The following is a 15,072-nucleotide window of genomic DNA, read 5'->3' as shown; positions in this document are numbered from 1 at the left end:
AACATGTTACTTCATTATTGATAATTAAAATGATTAATGGCATTATTATTGTTATTATTATTATTATTAATAATGTCATTAGTTGTATCCAAACAGTGATGGTGCAGCCTATAAAAACTGTAGTAGTAACAGAAAGTCAATGGTTATTTATTTAAAAAACAGTAAAGATTAATAATAAAAATCTACTCTTTCCTCATAAAGGGTCAATATTGATCACATATTGATTAAATCACACAGAGCAACAGCGCCGTCTACAGCGTGTACCCTGTAACTGCGACTGTAAACGTCATCATGGGGCGACAACATTTTTATTCGGCTAATATTAATAATAAAACTCAGCACGTGTTTCATGCTACTCTGATTTGTCAGATTATTTGAACTAAAGTTTACAAGGTTTTATGTCAAAGTAAGAGTTTTTTTTTTGTTTTAATCAACAAAATAAAAGTCACCGGAAGTTGGTTCTCCGTTTGTAAACACATGGCTGCAGCAGTCGCAGTCTGACGCTCAGTAATGCCAAAACTCTTTGATTTAAAGTTTCCGGGAGGATGTAAGACTCTTCCCGAGGGCTTCTGGTCGGCCGTGGACGTGTGGATAAAGAAACCCCACGTCGTGAACAAGCGTGTGTGCGGAGTGACGGAGACGGAGGGTGCAGATGTGGACGCAGAGGCTCTGCGGTTCCTGCTGGGGGAGACTCAACTCTCCCACCAGGTGTTGTCCTTCCTCACCTGCGGGGTTACACCTGCGCAGACGCACGACAAGGACAAACCCTGGTGTCACAGTGTCAGAACAATCATCCCTAAAGTCAGCTGTTACGGGACAAAGCTGCACAAAGAGGTTATACTCAAAGGTAAGGGTGGGCTTTAATGAAGGGCTCTGAAACACTCTTCTCTTCTTATAGCTTTTTACATTTTAATTATTGTTTTTTGTTTAAGATTTTGGGAGACAACAAGTCACCTTTCTTCCATTTGAAGAGGATTCAGAGGGGCAGGTGTCTCTAAAGAGGGGCAACATTTATCAGATTCAGCTCCTCCATCAGGACTGTGAGACATGGTGAGTGAATGATACTCACAATATACATTTAATTAAATTCATTTAGTCTGAAATACCTTGTTTTTGAACATGTTTACACAGGACCATTCTTTTTCTTGTTTGGTTTACTGACAACATTATAAAATACAACGTATATGATAAACATGAATAAATAAACCTTAAGAAACACTGAATATAAACTAAATAAAAATACCAAAATGAATCAGCATTCATTCGTGTTTTCACTTAGAACAACCAGATTAGTTAAAAAGAGAGCCAGCTATATTATAATAAAGCAATAATCAAACTAAATATTGTATCAGCGGCTGAATACATGAACCTTTGTACACGTTGTTTTTCCTCACATAAATACAATGTTTAATGAGTATTAACAAATACTAAATTACACTGTTGGTATTAAAGTACAGTATGACTTCACTCTGACTAAGATAAAAGATTAATAATGGAGTAAATCTACCTGGACACTTATTAATTTTTAATAGATGCAGAAAGCTGACACAGGCAGAACAAATGTTCTTCTTTTATCACAGTTAAATAAGTTAAGATAAACTGAATACAATGTTGTGCACAACCCTTACATGTGATAGAGGTGCAGTGTTGTTTACAGTTGTAGTTGTAGTAACAGTGAAATACAGTGTGTATTAATGTGTGGAGATATGGGCAGCTGTAGTCTTTATAAGTGGAGCAATATTATATTATAATTTGAACAGATTGTATTATTGTATGTAGTACATGTTGTTATAATATAAATATAATAAGATGAGTTAGATTTAAGTCTCTCTGCTGGAGTCTTGTTTTTATTTGTTTTCCTTTCTTTGTCCCTGGAAATGTTTTCAGATTTAAAACTGTGTCCTGCTTTCTAAATCTGATGGATACAAACAGGACAGAACATAGAGGAAACATTAAAAATGTAACACCACAGGAAGATAAACAAAACTTGATTTGATCGGAGGGGAAAATGGAAGCAGTGTTCAAAAATATGTGTATATCAGAGCCTGATTTACCTGCTAGGGGGGTAAAAAGTAGCTGCTGGGTGTCTATTAACGCCCCATTTTACTCACTCTCTAGGCAATAGGTGCATTTATTCTGCTAGAGCACTACAGGGGGGGAGAGTGATTTGATTAAGCACATTAATTTAGAAATGTCACACAGGGACTCCTGAAGTCAGACCTTTAAGATTAATAAAACAGCACCAACGTTAAGGCCTTTATCTTGCCTGTACTGTGCTTTAGTGGCACACAAATCCTCATTTAAATGAACACAAACCAGTTTAAACACAGTAAGTCTGGAGCTCTGAGTCTGTGCAGCTGTTCCCCACTGTATTAGTGGTTTTATATATTATTAGTGGTTTTTAAACTAGAATTTAGGAATTAAAATTATAGTACACATACAACAAACTGAGCATCTTTATCTGCAGGGCCTTGGAGCTGCATGCGCTGACTCCAGACGCGTGGTTCTCTGATGGCGTGGCGTACCCGAAGCTGCCCTGGCTGTCCACCGACCTGCTGCCGAAGCTGGTGCGCTGGGCCACCGAGTGCAGGAACAGCGAGTTCAAGAGCACCTTGTCTCTGCTGCCGGTGCAGAAATACAGCGTCATGTACCAGCAGCTGAAGGAGAAGTACAAGGCCATGGTCAAGGTAAAGGTTATATTTAAGTTATTTTAAAAATATATATGTTTTTTGCACATTCCTATACAGCTCTTTACTTGTTTGTTTAAATATCTGGCCATATTGTACATATTCTCTTCATATTGTCATATTTATATTGTCTCTGCTTTTATCTTTAATTATTAAGTTTTATTGTTATGCACCAACTTACAGCGAATTCCTTGCATGTGAAAACGTACTTATTAAACTGCTCTGTTGCTTTAATGCTGCTAATATTTATGTTGGTTACTGAGTTCTGATATTCTTCTTTCACATGCTGTCTAGGTTTGGCCTGAGGTTACAGATCCTGAGAAGTTTGTCTATGAGGATGTTGCCATAGCTACATATCTCCTTGTGAGTTCAAACCTGCTCGTTAATGTTGTTTTAATCTCAAAATCAATGTCTGATTGATCAGTGATACTTGATCTTGAAAACTGATACGTGAATTGAATAACAGTCCTCACTCCTCATATGTGTACGACCACACAAACATGTCCGTATACAGTATGTATGTGTAGGTGATATGTTATGAGGTCACGTAACCAAAGCTGGGTCAATCAATCTGAGTGTAAATCATGGCTTTGACCCAGTAAATCAGTTCATATGTCACACCAGAGGCAGGGGAAAGGCTGTGTATCACACTGCAGATGTAAACTATCAGTAGTATTGATTTGTGTCACTGTACTGCAGGTGCTGTGGGCTGAGGAGCGAGCAGAGAAAGGTCTGACTGCGAGACAGTCCTTTGTGGACCTGGGCTGTGGAAACGGCCTCCTGGTTCACATACTGACCAATGAAGGGGTGAGTTAGTAGCTGCGTGAGTGTTGTCCTCCCTCTGATGAGATGATTTCTTTCTCAATTTTGATGTCACTTCCTGGTTAAAAGCCACAGAAAACCACCATGATGTGACCTAGATAGGTGGTTTCTGACCTAATAATGTCACTGATATTGTGATGTGATTCACAGTTAGTGTGGGAATGATGATCACGATATTCATTTTCACTGAAAAATAACTATTAAACTCATGATGATGTGACATTTGTTGTCTGTACCAAACAAACATGTTTTCTTACATCTGGAGAACAAGATTCGTAGCCCAGAGCATCTCTACAGGACCACTTTATTTCATTATAACGCTGTTTTGTCACATAAAATCCACCTTCCTCTTGTTACACAGAGCTCTTCCAATTAGCCAAATCTTCAGTGGCAGCTTTAATCAATGACATGGGTCTGCTCCATCAGCCCAGGTGAGGGGATTCAGGTCTCTAAATGTATTAAATCTACAGTGCCATGTCGCCCCTAATGTCCAATCACAGACGAGGACAGGTGTAATTGAAATTACACACAGCGGGTTGACAGTCGGAGTGTGAATGTGGCTGAGAGCGATTAGCCGTTGACCGTCACGCCGTCTTGTGTTGCAGCATCCTGGAAAGGGCATCGATGTTCGGAAGAGGAAGATCTGGGACATGTATGGCCCCCAGACTCTGCTAGAGGTGAGTGGGCTGAGCATGGAGAAGTCGGATTAATTGTAGTCATATTCAGGTTTTTAAATTAGGGTTATTATCTTTTCACGTGGAGGCCATATCACACGCGGTAGGGGTCTTTTCATGTGGCGTCGCCCCCTCACTGCAGCTTCAATGCTTCACTTTTAAAACAGGTTGAACTTTTCTGCTGTTCGTATGAGACAGATACACATTTTACAACGTGAGGAAATCTTTTTTGTTAAAGCACAAAATGGAAGTTCAGTTAATGACAAAACAATCTCAAAGTCAAGGTCCATTTAATTTGCCATTTTGGAGCTTTCACTTTTGTCACATGAGCTTCATCAGTAGTTGGACGGTAAAAGTTGAGCTCCAACGTTCAGTCTCGACCTCGGAAACTGAACAATACCGTTTCATGTGCAAACGCCAGCTGCTGCTGAAGATCATGTGATATGATAGAAAGCTCCAAAACAGCTGCTAATGGACCTGGAGGTGAGATTGTTTCATCAACCGCTGTTTCCAACGTCAAGAGTGAGCTTGAAATTTCAAACATTTCAATTTTAGATAAAGACATACATTTATGAATAAATAAATAAATCTAAATTTAAAATACTCAGTTGTTTAATTAAGTAATAAATAATAATAAGTAATAAACATTCAAAATTCATTTCAAATTTCAGTTTTTGTACCAAACATTGACTAGTGAAACTTACATAGACCTCATCTTATTATTTATGTATGTCCAGATTGGCACCGATTGCACCAGAGATAAAGCAATTATATTAGTCGATTAATTGATTAGTTGATCAGAAAATCCATTCTCAACAATTTTGATAATCTTTTAAGCATTTAAGCAAATTATTTTTTTTTTTTTTAAGATTTCCTGCTTATTTGACAATGTGACAAAATTTTGGGGTTTAGAGCTTTTTGTTTGGACAAAAGCATTTTGAAGTCACCACCTTGGTAGTTTCTTATCAACCAAACAATTAATAGATTAATTAAGTATTCTGAAGATGAATGGATGTCATTGGCAATGAACATCTAACTATTAATTATTTGCAACCAGTAATAAAGCACATTTTTACACTGACATTACATAGAATGGGCAGTGTTGTACCTCAGATACTCTTGTATCAGGGGACTAACGCTGAGCTCAGACATGTAAACATACACACATTTGCAGGGAAACCTGCACATTCCTGTCTGCCTCGTGACCTCATTCATCCATCTGACAACAAGCTGCTGACTGCTTCCATTTCAGGTCATCTATTATTGACAGATTTTTGCAGAGCGGATGTGGCAGACCAATCTTTCCGGGTCCCCTTGGGGGTGCTGTACTCGGTCCCAAAAACTTCATTTGGAAGCTCTCTCTGTGAGGCTGACATGCCTCAGTGCTATTATGTTATTTTGATCATCTGAAAGTCATTTTTTTTTATGAAGAAAAAAAGTGTTTCAGCACAAAGACTAAATTATTTTTTATACATTTCACACTGACAGGTGTTCTGTGAGATATTCAAAGATTGAGAGATTCAAAAGTTTTCCTTTTTTAGACAATTTCCATAAATTGATTGAAAATCAAATCAAGCCGGCGCGCATCTTCCCTGTTCTAAGAAGCTCTTGTGCTTTTTGGGTCTTTGCTATTTCAGGAAAAGGCAATTACTCCCAGCGAGAGCTTCTTATTCCCGGGTACGGACTGGCTGATTGGGAACCACTCAGACGAGCTCACACCATGGATCCCCGTTATAGCAGCCAGGCGAGTCATCAGCAGACACAATCTCACTCAGCGGCTCAAGTGCCAGCTGATCTCTCCAATTGGGAATAACATTATGGGCAGAGGGAGGATGTGTGAATATGTGTGTGTGTTTGTTCCTGTGTGACGGTTCACAGCTGTGTATTTTGTCAGGCGACCACCTGATGGCGATGTTGAGCCTGACTACAGATGATAATCTCTAGGAATGGATTGTTGTTTCCTGTCTGTTGAACAGTTTCAGATTCTTACCTAAAGGAACATAAGTAGCACACAAACTAATTTACCACTGAAGATTTAGAATCACTCATTTTCTTTGGCGCTTGGTGAGAATGTGTCTTTCTGCTCTCACCGCAGGTCTTCTTACTCCTGCCGGTACTTCGTCCTCCCCTGCTGTTTCTTCGACTTCTATGGAAAATACCAGAGACGCCAGTGTAAGAAGTCTCAGTATAAGGAATACATCGACTTCATCGCCGAGGTCAGTCGAGTCAGCGGGTTCGAAACAGAGGAGGACTGCCTGAGAATACCATCCACCAAACGGGTAGGCGTACTCAGTCCAGAGTCAGAACTGCACTCTGTAGTCTGAGTGTTTGTCTTCCTGTATTTTAAGACTCATCTGTAGGCATTTGTCACATTGTGTGATTGATTAAATCTTAGTTAAATGAAGGTTACCAAGTTCTATTTAAGCTATTATCAACTATTTATGTTGTTCATAAAAATGAGAACATACAAAGAATTCCCTTTAACCCTGTGACCTATAGTAGTATAAGGCACATACAAAAAAAGAAGAAGAAGTTATGACAGAAATCCCTTTCCACTTCTCTAAGGTTAGGGGGCTTGTGAGAGACAGCAGAGTCCAACATACCCTGACTTTTAGGCCCTAGAACGGTTCACATTGGGGAAAACCTGGAGCCTACACAGTGTGACTGGATAGTGGTATTAGATCTTGCCACATCCACAGTTTCTAACACTGACTTTTTTGTTATTATTTTTAAGCCTCAAACTCAAACTGAGAAAACCTTGATGCCAATTTCAGGGTTATTTACTTCAGACTTTGGTAAGCTCCATCCAGAGCCAGGATTACTATAAATAATCAATAATAATAATAAAATGAACTTCATGTCCCAATTTTCTGCCAAAATATAACAGAAATGGACTGTTTTGATAATAAGACCTCTGAAAAGAATACATTAAGGTTGTAGCTGTATACCCTAGCATTGCATTGTAACTGGTAACAGAGTCTAATCTGTTGATTTACATAGTACATGTTCACACTGTAGTAACTTTTCACAGTACCGGCGGTGTGCAGAACGACTACACGATGATAGAATTAGTGGGTGGTAAGAAGTTAAGGCCGTGCGCTGCTTTCTTGAATCGCTAATGCACATGTACCTCATACTGATGAAGTCGTAGGTGTGACTCTGACTTTGGCTGCGTGTTATCTCTTTTGTCTTTTGATTTTTCCAGTCTTCTTTCACCGTGACTTTCCAACAAAGCAGAGATGTCACAAACATATTTTTTCATTAAATGTTTGAAACGAAATTTGTTAGAAAATAAAATCTATTCTTGTTCTTCAGGTACAACTGTGCATCCTGCCGATTCTCCACCTGAGCCTCACTTAGTTTAGGCGGACTGAAATAAATAAAGTCTTTATCGTCCCCAGAGGGAGATTTCTTTCACGGCTGGTAGCCCTTAATGGCTTCAGTACACATGGACACATACAAATATAAGTGCTTTGTCCACATTAACACACATGTTGAGGATTTGTATTGTCTACTTTTCTAGTTTCTGGTTTTACAGTCTTCAGCCACAGCACCCATGGGAGTCGTCCTGACATTCAGCTCCTCTTTCTGTAGGTGTGTCTGGTTGGAAAGTCGAGAAACTACCAGCTACCTGACGAGACGGAGGCAGAGCAGCGGAGAGCTCATTATGTCGAAAGCCGCCAGACCACCACTGGGGCCACAGTTCAAGGGTCAGACATCAGAAATGATGGGAGCGATTGCCATGGGAACAGAGACACTGATAGGACCCCCGGGAGCAGCTGGGGAGCTGGGTTCCAGCCCAGAGACAGGGTTGAAACGGTTCGAAACTGCGCCAGTCTCCCGAGGGACTTTGTCGACGGTGTAGTCCTGCAGGTTGCTAATGTGCTTCTGGGAATGACTGAGGATGACGGCGGGGGGTCCTCCAGCGACTGGAACCGAGGAGGTAAACCGCCAGCAACCACAAAACACCTGAATAAATAAACAAATCACCAGACACTGGACATGAGCTGCTACTGAAGTGAACAGGTTCAGATTAAATCCAGTTTAGGACACATTGGATCAATGAGCTTCACAGACAGTCTTATTATGGGTAAAGGAAGAGATTAGTATCTACAGAAGTTTTCAGGCTGGCTGGCAAACTGAGTAACATACAGAGGTTGTAATGCCTCCATTTTATGCCTTTTTAGAGTAGGCTTTTTACAAGAGAAGACAATACTTAGAAATACAGATACTACACGCTATGAGGGGAAAATGCAGTATCTACTAGTCTGTTTAAGGATTTATTTAGATTATTTACAGCCCATAGTTTATAACTAAATGTATTCCTGTTTTGCTAGGTTTCTGTCCTCCTTCTAATAATATTTATATTGCAGTAAATATAAAAACATATTTACACTTTAATGCTTTATATGAGACAGTAACTATCTGCTAAACTAGTTACTTTAGCTTTAGCAGGAGTTTAGCCAGTTTTTTTTTTCTCCATCATAGTTTGATTTAGCTGCTGTCTCATTTAGTTATGAATACCAGGCAAAAATTAGTAAGTAAATTTAGTTTTAGCTTTAACTAAGGCTAGCAGTGGCTGTCTCTCTGGGGGACAGTGCATTACTCAAAAAACCCAGTAGTTGGAATAATGTCTCATTGGACTCCCATTAATACGTTAGTTACGTTGGTTAATGTGATATGATACCAGAAAAGCCAACCACCTACTGAAATGTAACCCTTTATTTAATAGACACAAAAGGTGAATAAGCGTCATCCTCAAAATGTCAAACTAACTAACTCCATTTAGGCTAAATATGTAGTTACTGTGTTTGCCTTTGGAGGGCAGCTACAGATGTAACCTGAATGCCTCCAAAACAACACGGATGAATCACTTCTCACATTTCTCGTCAGTACCTTTTTAAAAAAATATATATTTCTAGGTGCTTCGTGGCACTTTGGCAGCTTCTGAACCTCTCGTCTGATCCCCCCCTCCCCCCATCATCCCATCTAACCCTCCACCTCCCTCATCGACACCCCGTCCCCTCTCGGCATCAGTCGGCAGGGCCTTCGTGACACACACAGCGAAGTCACTTTGAACCGTGTATCTCACCCTCCACCAGCCTCTTCCTGCACCACACGGTACAGAGAGTACCACGTATGCATCACACACAGATACACACCGTTTCACTCACACCGCCCACGCATCACCTTTGTCAACGCCTCTGCACCCCTGCTGCCACACGGAGACACACAATATGAATGAGATAAGGAAATGAAGACTACTATGATTAAAACAGAAAATTCTCTGTCAGGGTGTCAGTGCTGAAATTAAAGGTAGAAAATATGAGAGAGAGCGAATAAAGGCAGTCTGTGACTCTGTATAGAGATGACTGGATGAATAATGCACCACTGTCGTATGATTTATGCATGAGTATGCATTTGTATTGAGGTATTCCTACCAGTTATCCCGCTGTGTAAGAACAAAGGGTAAATTCAGGGTGAACCAGCGTATATCGAATAGATCCAGGGCGGCCTCGGAGTCATCGAAAGGGCTTCTCTACATTTTTAATGCATCTTCAAAGAGTGTGAGGATTATTGGTATTTTAATATGTTGATATTTAAAGTGATCCTGAAGTAGAATTTTAGTTGTATAACCTCTTGGCTTTAATGTAAGTCCAAATCTTGTTTAACATATTCATCAGTGGCTCCTTTATCTCTCATTGCAAGTACAAACACATCTCAAAAACACACTTTTAGCTCTTAAACAACAATGTATAAAAAAAAAAGTACAGCTTGTCATCGTGTTATTGTAGGTTTTCCAAAACAAATATTTGGTGTTAGATATGTACGTTTCTCCACCTGTGGAAGTGACAATTTGAGGCTTTGACGAAGCACAAGCAGTCATACAAACTGCAAACGATAGAGGTCTGGACATTTTTAGGTGTGTGTGTGTGTGTACTGCTGTCTAGGGCTGGGTATCAAACCTTTCATTTCTTTTGTAACAATCAAGTATCAAAAAGTGTAAAGTATCCAGTTTTGATGACAATTTATTTAAGATTCTTTGACTCGTTTACTTATTCTTTGTACAGGTATTTCCTAATCGCAACCAGGAAACCTTTCTCATTTTAAACTATTATAGTTTTATTTATACAAAGTTCATAGTTTGAAACCAATATGTAAAATGTTGACGCAATACCAGCTGTAAAGCTGTTATATATTTCTGCTCTGTTAAGTTAAAATCTGTGTATCTCACTTGCGTTTTTTGAATAGTCACCGTGTGAAATGTGTCATCGTGTCAAGCTGGCTACTGTAGCTTGGAATCGAGTTACTAATTCATACACGCTGTCCTGCTGACTGGACTCACATAGTTATGTAATCATGCTGAGAACGAAAGGCAGTGTGAAGATGTACGTCTGACACGCAACCTCAAATCTGGTTTCTTACACGTTTTTTATGTTACACGCAGTATCTCAAATAAATGTTCCGTGTGAACCTCTTATATGTACTCAAAAGACACAGCTCGGATGAAAGAGGGAGCGGGTGAGAGTTACAGTCTGTTTATTAACGGGTGGGCGCCTCCCATCACACTCTTTACCACTTTGGTCCAACAATCCTTCAGAAGGTCCAGCAGTGAGTTGTGCTTCCCAGAATCCTCATCCTCATCCTTCATCCCTTCCATCTTTACTGATTTGAACTGCACTCACCCGCACTTGGATTACACCTTATTCTTGATATTGGAACTGCAACGATTAGTCAATTCATCAATTAGTTGGTCAAAGTTAATCCATCGTTTAAAGGTCCGGTGTGTAACATACAGGAGGATCTATTGGCAGAAATGGAATATAATATTCATATGTATGTTTTTATTGTCGTATAAACACCTGAGTATAAGAATTGTTTGTTACCTGAGAAGGAGCCATTTTTATCTACAGAGGGAGCGGGTCCTCTTCAACGGAGTCCGCCATGTTTCTACAGTAGCCCAGAACCGACCAACCAAACACTGTAGTTAGTACTGCCATTTTATAGACCAGAGCAATTGGTCGAACAATCTAGAAGGTAATTAAATGATTATATCAATATTCTATATTGAAAATATCTGTCCTACATAGCATTATTTCGATAATTAAAAAGAAAAAACTAACATTTGTTTGGTTCCTGTTTTCACATTGTAGAGCCATTTAGAAGCAGTAGATTCTGGTAAAACTGTGTTTCAAGGGAAAGCAAAAAAAACAATTTTGTGTAGCAGAAATATATATTTTTCCTCTTCTTTCCCAACTGATTATATTATGACCCTGTGGCGTAGTTCTTCTTCTTCAGGTCGGGTAAAGATAGTAACTACTTTTGAGCACTTCTCAGCTCTTAATAGCCAATAAAATAAAAACACGAGCTCTGCTCTTGGTAGCTGAAGATGATCCTTTCAAATGTTTTTGCTACCACTCAGCAATGTTAGAGCTAATTTTCTCCACTCAGCCTGATTCTGAATTGGCCTAAGCAGCAAAAACAATCATGCACAACAAGCAATCAATCACTGGCCATCTTAGCGTTTTGCACAGGGGACGTTTAGCCTTAAAAACACCGTACGCAGAGCCATTAATAATCGACTGTGTTGGTTCAAGTCCAAGCAGAGTCAACTCTGTCAATACTGACCTTCTTCCACTAATTCCCATTAACATTGTAGGCAGTAAAGGGCAGCTTTAAACTGTGTATTGATATTATATTAAGGCCTGGAGCTCCCTGGCGTCTGAGCTGTGGGACGGCAGTCTGCCCAGTTTCACACTCTGCAGCGCAGGACTGTGCTTGGCCGTGTGAGTGTCTGTGAATGTGGGAGGGTGTTGCATATTTCGGGGATTAACTCAGCAATTTGACCAGCTAAATTAGGATGTATTACAGTGGACAATATGTTTTCTCATGGATTTATTTCAGTGGTGGAAAAAACAAGTTTTATAAAAACTAAAAACCATCACAGCTAGATTAACTGTAAAAATCATAAACAAAGCTCATCATTATTTTTTTTAAATGTGAGTCAACTTGTACCAGAGGCAGAGACAATATATTTCACAGTGAAATTCTCTCATATTCAATCATCTCTGAGCCAACGGGGACTGGCCAAAGTGCCACCAGAGATTCGGTGTGGAAGTATGATGAAGATCGCATTAAGATGTCTGCAGATTTAGGTCAAATATTGTTATGAAAAAGGCACAAAGGAGCATTGGAAATCATGTGGTGTGTCCCTCTCCAATATGAGGAGGAGGATTGTCATTTATACAAACCAAAGGTCAGTCCTGATTGAATTCTCTTCTGGGGGAAAAAGGGCAAAGCCAGAAATACCAAAAATCTCATGAAACGGAGCCCAAAGGCGGAGTGCTGTGAGCACAAAGGGGAACGCCATTTGTCTGCTTACTATTCGCTTAAACTCGTAGCATACGACTCTGTGTAGGCTATTTCAATATTCCCGTCTCCTTTTTTGCTCTTCTAAAATTACTGTCCCAGTGGGGGAGTGACGACAATGACTCACACGCTCTCGGAGCGGCCGGTGGGAGATGCAGTGGTGAAATGCATGCTGGATGCTCTGACAGCTTGTTGGAGCAGCTTTAATTGAGCACACTTCACAGCCCTGACTAACACTGAAAGACAGTGACTGAGGTGTTTTTTTTTTTCCCATCTCGCCCCGGTAAAATGTTCTGTATATAGCATTTTGTCACCCTTTCACTCCTGGAACATTTTCACTGAGGACGACATCACGGCTCTGCCTCTTCTCAGAACAACTGGTGACATCGACTCAAGCCAATCAGCTGTATCGGATGCTCCTTTCTGACTAATGGTGGATAAAAAATATTTCTGTGCATACCTGAAGCAGCGTGTTAATATATTGATGAATGTAACATCGATAGACCTCCTCCCGCTCCCTTTTGTCACTCTGTTCTTCGCTCTCAACTTTAATCTCTTCCCCCCCCTTCCTCCCTCCTCTTCAGGCAGCCTCTCTGTGAGCGAGGTCGCCGGGCTGTTGGAGCAGGAAACCCTGCAGCTGCTGAAGAAGGAGTGCGGAGGCCTTCAGACGCTGCTCAAGAACAACCACCAAGTCTTTCGAGGTAGTTGGGCTACATGTTATATATACATATGTGGATAAATGACGGGGCAAAGTGTCTTCTCCCAGATGGGGTTAAATGCAACTTTCCTCTGAAGGGTCGAAATATTACGAAAAGTAGTTTCAGTGTGTGGAGTTTGCTCAGTTGTCATGGAGACTACAGTTTCAAGGACACTTTCATAGTTATTAGAGATTTTAATTTATTGTGTATTAGCATTATATTTAGTATCTAAATCAGTGCCAGTGACAGTGGATTAGACACAAAAGTATATGAGGAGAAGACTTTAAGAATAATTAAGATAAAAGGGAAAAAAAATTCATCAAGAAGATAATCTTAATAATTACCAATCAAGGCCATGAATTGTCTTTTTGTTAACTTCTCATTTTTAACAAATCTCACTGATAGCATTTATAAACTGTTTTTAACTAGATAAGGAATTCTAGAGAGACATTGGAGACACTTTCTTTTATCACTTTAACTTCCCATTTCATAGGTTTTCTTTTAATTATGTCCTCCAGATTAATATTTTAACAATACTACAGGTTTTTCTTATGGTTATCTTTTTTAAATATTTTAACTTTGAGTCAGGATTTATTGTCAGTTTCATGCGGCGAATGGCGTCAGCCGTTGTTGCCATGGAGAAGAAGCCAGTAGCAAATCAGAGCTGTAGGACAATCGAAGTACTTAGTTATTTAAATTGGGAACAAAACATGCTGAATTTATAGTGAACTGCTTTCAACTGCTGTATGTTTTATCAGCTCCCTATAAATCGCTGTTTGAAAAGCTGCCAACAAAAATAAACACATCCACTTGTTGCTGAAATGCACCTTGGGAGTTGTAGTTTTATGTACATATACTTGTACCTTTTAACTTAAGATATCGGGGATATCTATAGGACCAGATTTGTTTGTAATTAAATAAAGGAACACTTTATTCTGAAGAGGTATTGTATTGTCCTTCTCTTTTAGTGGAAGGAGGGAGGGTGTACATAAGAGACTGGCGGGACAGAGGGTCCTCCAGGGCGCATACCAAAAGGAAGCCCGTTGCCCCCGGTGCCATGAAAACTCGTCCCTGCTGGTTTCACGACCATCACCCTCAGCACTGCCCCCTGCAGGCTGAACACTGTGCCTTCGCCCACGGACCTGATGACCTCCGACCCTCAACGAAACCTCTGAAGAAGATAAAAAACGACGCCTTTCAGTTTTGATCATTCCTCCTGAACCCTTTAATTCAACTAATTTGTTTAGTTGATTTTTAAATGAACTACTTTTCTAATTACCAGCATTCAGTGAGTCCATCAGCGGTTTAACCTGCTGTGAAACGTCCCCACATTGATCCCTGCAGCCTCAAAGAGGAAGAAGTTCAGGTGCAGGCAGTTCTATTAATGCGGCGTTGCATCATTTCAGCGTCTTCTTTCATCTGTTTGATGCCTCCTGGTGCAGCAGTAGGTTTCACTGCTGGAGCTCGCTCACCTCGAGGTTCTGTTGCCTGCTGAAATTTAATTTAATTTTGTCTGTCTTTTTATTTATTTAAGAAGTGGACCAGCGGAGTAAAGCTCAGAAAATTGTATACTTACTGTATATTAAATGTAATTTCAAGCTACATCTTTGTACTTATTTAAAGATTATCAAGTCTGTCGTGGATTTTTTTCCATCCAGGTGGTTTGTCGAGCACTCAGGGTATTTTTCAACTTTTCACTCTGCAGCAGCAGAACTCTAAAAGCTTCTATATACTTCACTTAGACAGTTAATTCACCTCAGACAGGTTCTTTGAGGTTCACAGGGAGGACGGAGGATAAAGACCGGACAGCGTTTGAACAAA

General features: G+C 39.9%; 1 protein-coding gene across 1 annotated transcript; it reads left to right on the top strand.

Moving 5' to 3' along the window:
* Positions 1-389: 389 nt before the first annotated feature.
* Positions 390-14,853, top strand: trmt44 (tRNA methyltransferase 44 homolog). The gene is made up of 11 exons (XM_035675643.1): positions 390-847; positions 933-1,050; positions 2,468-2,687; positions 2,982-3,050; positions 3,387-3,494; positions 4,115-4,186; positions 5,821-5,927; positions 6,279-6,462; positions 7,778-8,126; positions 13,138-13,254; positions 14,220-14,853. The coding sequence occupies exons 1-11, from the start codon at positions 511-513 to the stop codon at positions 14,456-14,458; spliced, it is 1,920 nt and encodes a 639-aa protein (XP_035531536.1). The 5' UTR covers positions 390-510; the 3' UTR covers positions 14,459-14,853.
* The last annotated feature ends 219 nt before the right edge of the window (positions 14,854-15,072 follow it).

This window comes from Morone saxatilis, unplaced genomic scaffold (genome assembly GCF_004916995.1).
Source record: "Morone saxatilis isolate NCDOM2014 unplaced genomic scaffold, NCSU_SB_2.0 Contig4, whole genome shotgun sequence".
NCBI lineage: Eukaryota > Metazoa > Chordata > Actinopteri > Moronidae > Morone > Morone saxatilis.
The sequence above is the reverse complement of the archived record's forward strand: the minus strand, read 5'-3'. Positions and strand labels throughout refer to the sequence as shown.

Excerpts from the sequence above, each read along its gene's own strand:
- trmt44 (XM_035675643.1), top strand. The coding sequence starts at position 511 with ATGCCAAAACTCTTTGATTTAAAGTTTCCGGGAGGATGTAAGACTCTT. Across the intron at positions 2,688-2,981 it reads AGTACAAGGCCATGGTCAAG|GTTTGGCCTGAGGTTACAGA; the intron begins GTAAAGGTTATA and ends CATGCTGTCTAG. Across the intron at positions 4,187-5,820 it reads GCCCCCAGACTCTGCTAGAG|GAAAAGGCAATTACTCCCAG; the intron begins GTGAGTGGGCTG and ends TTGCTATTTCAG.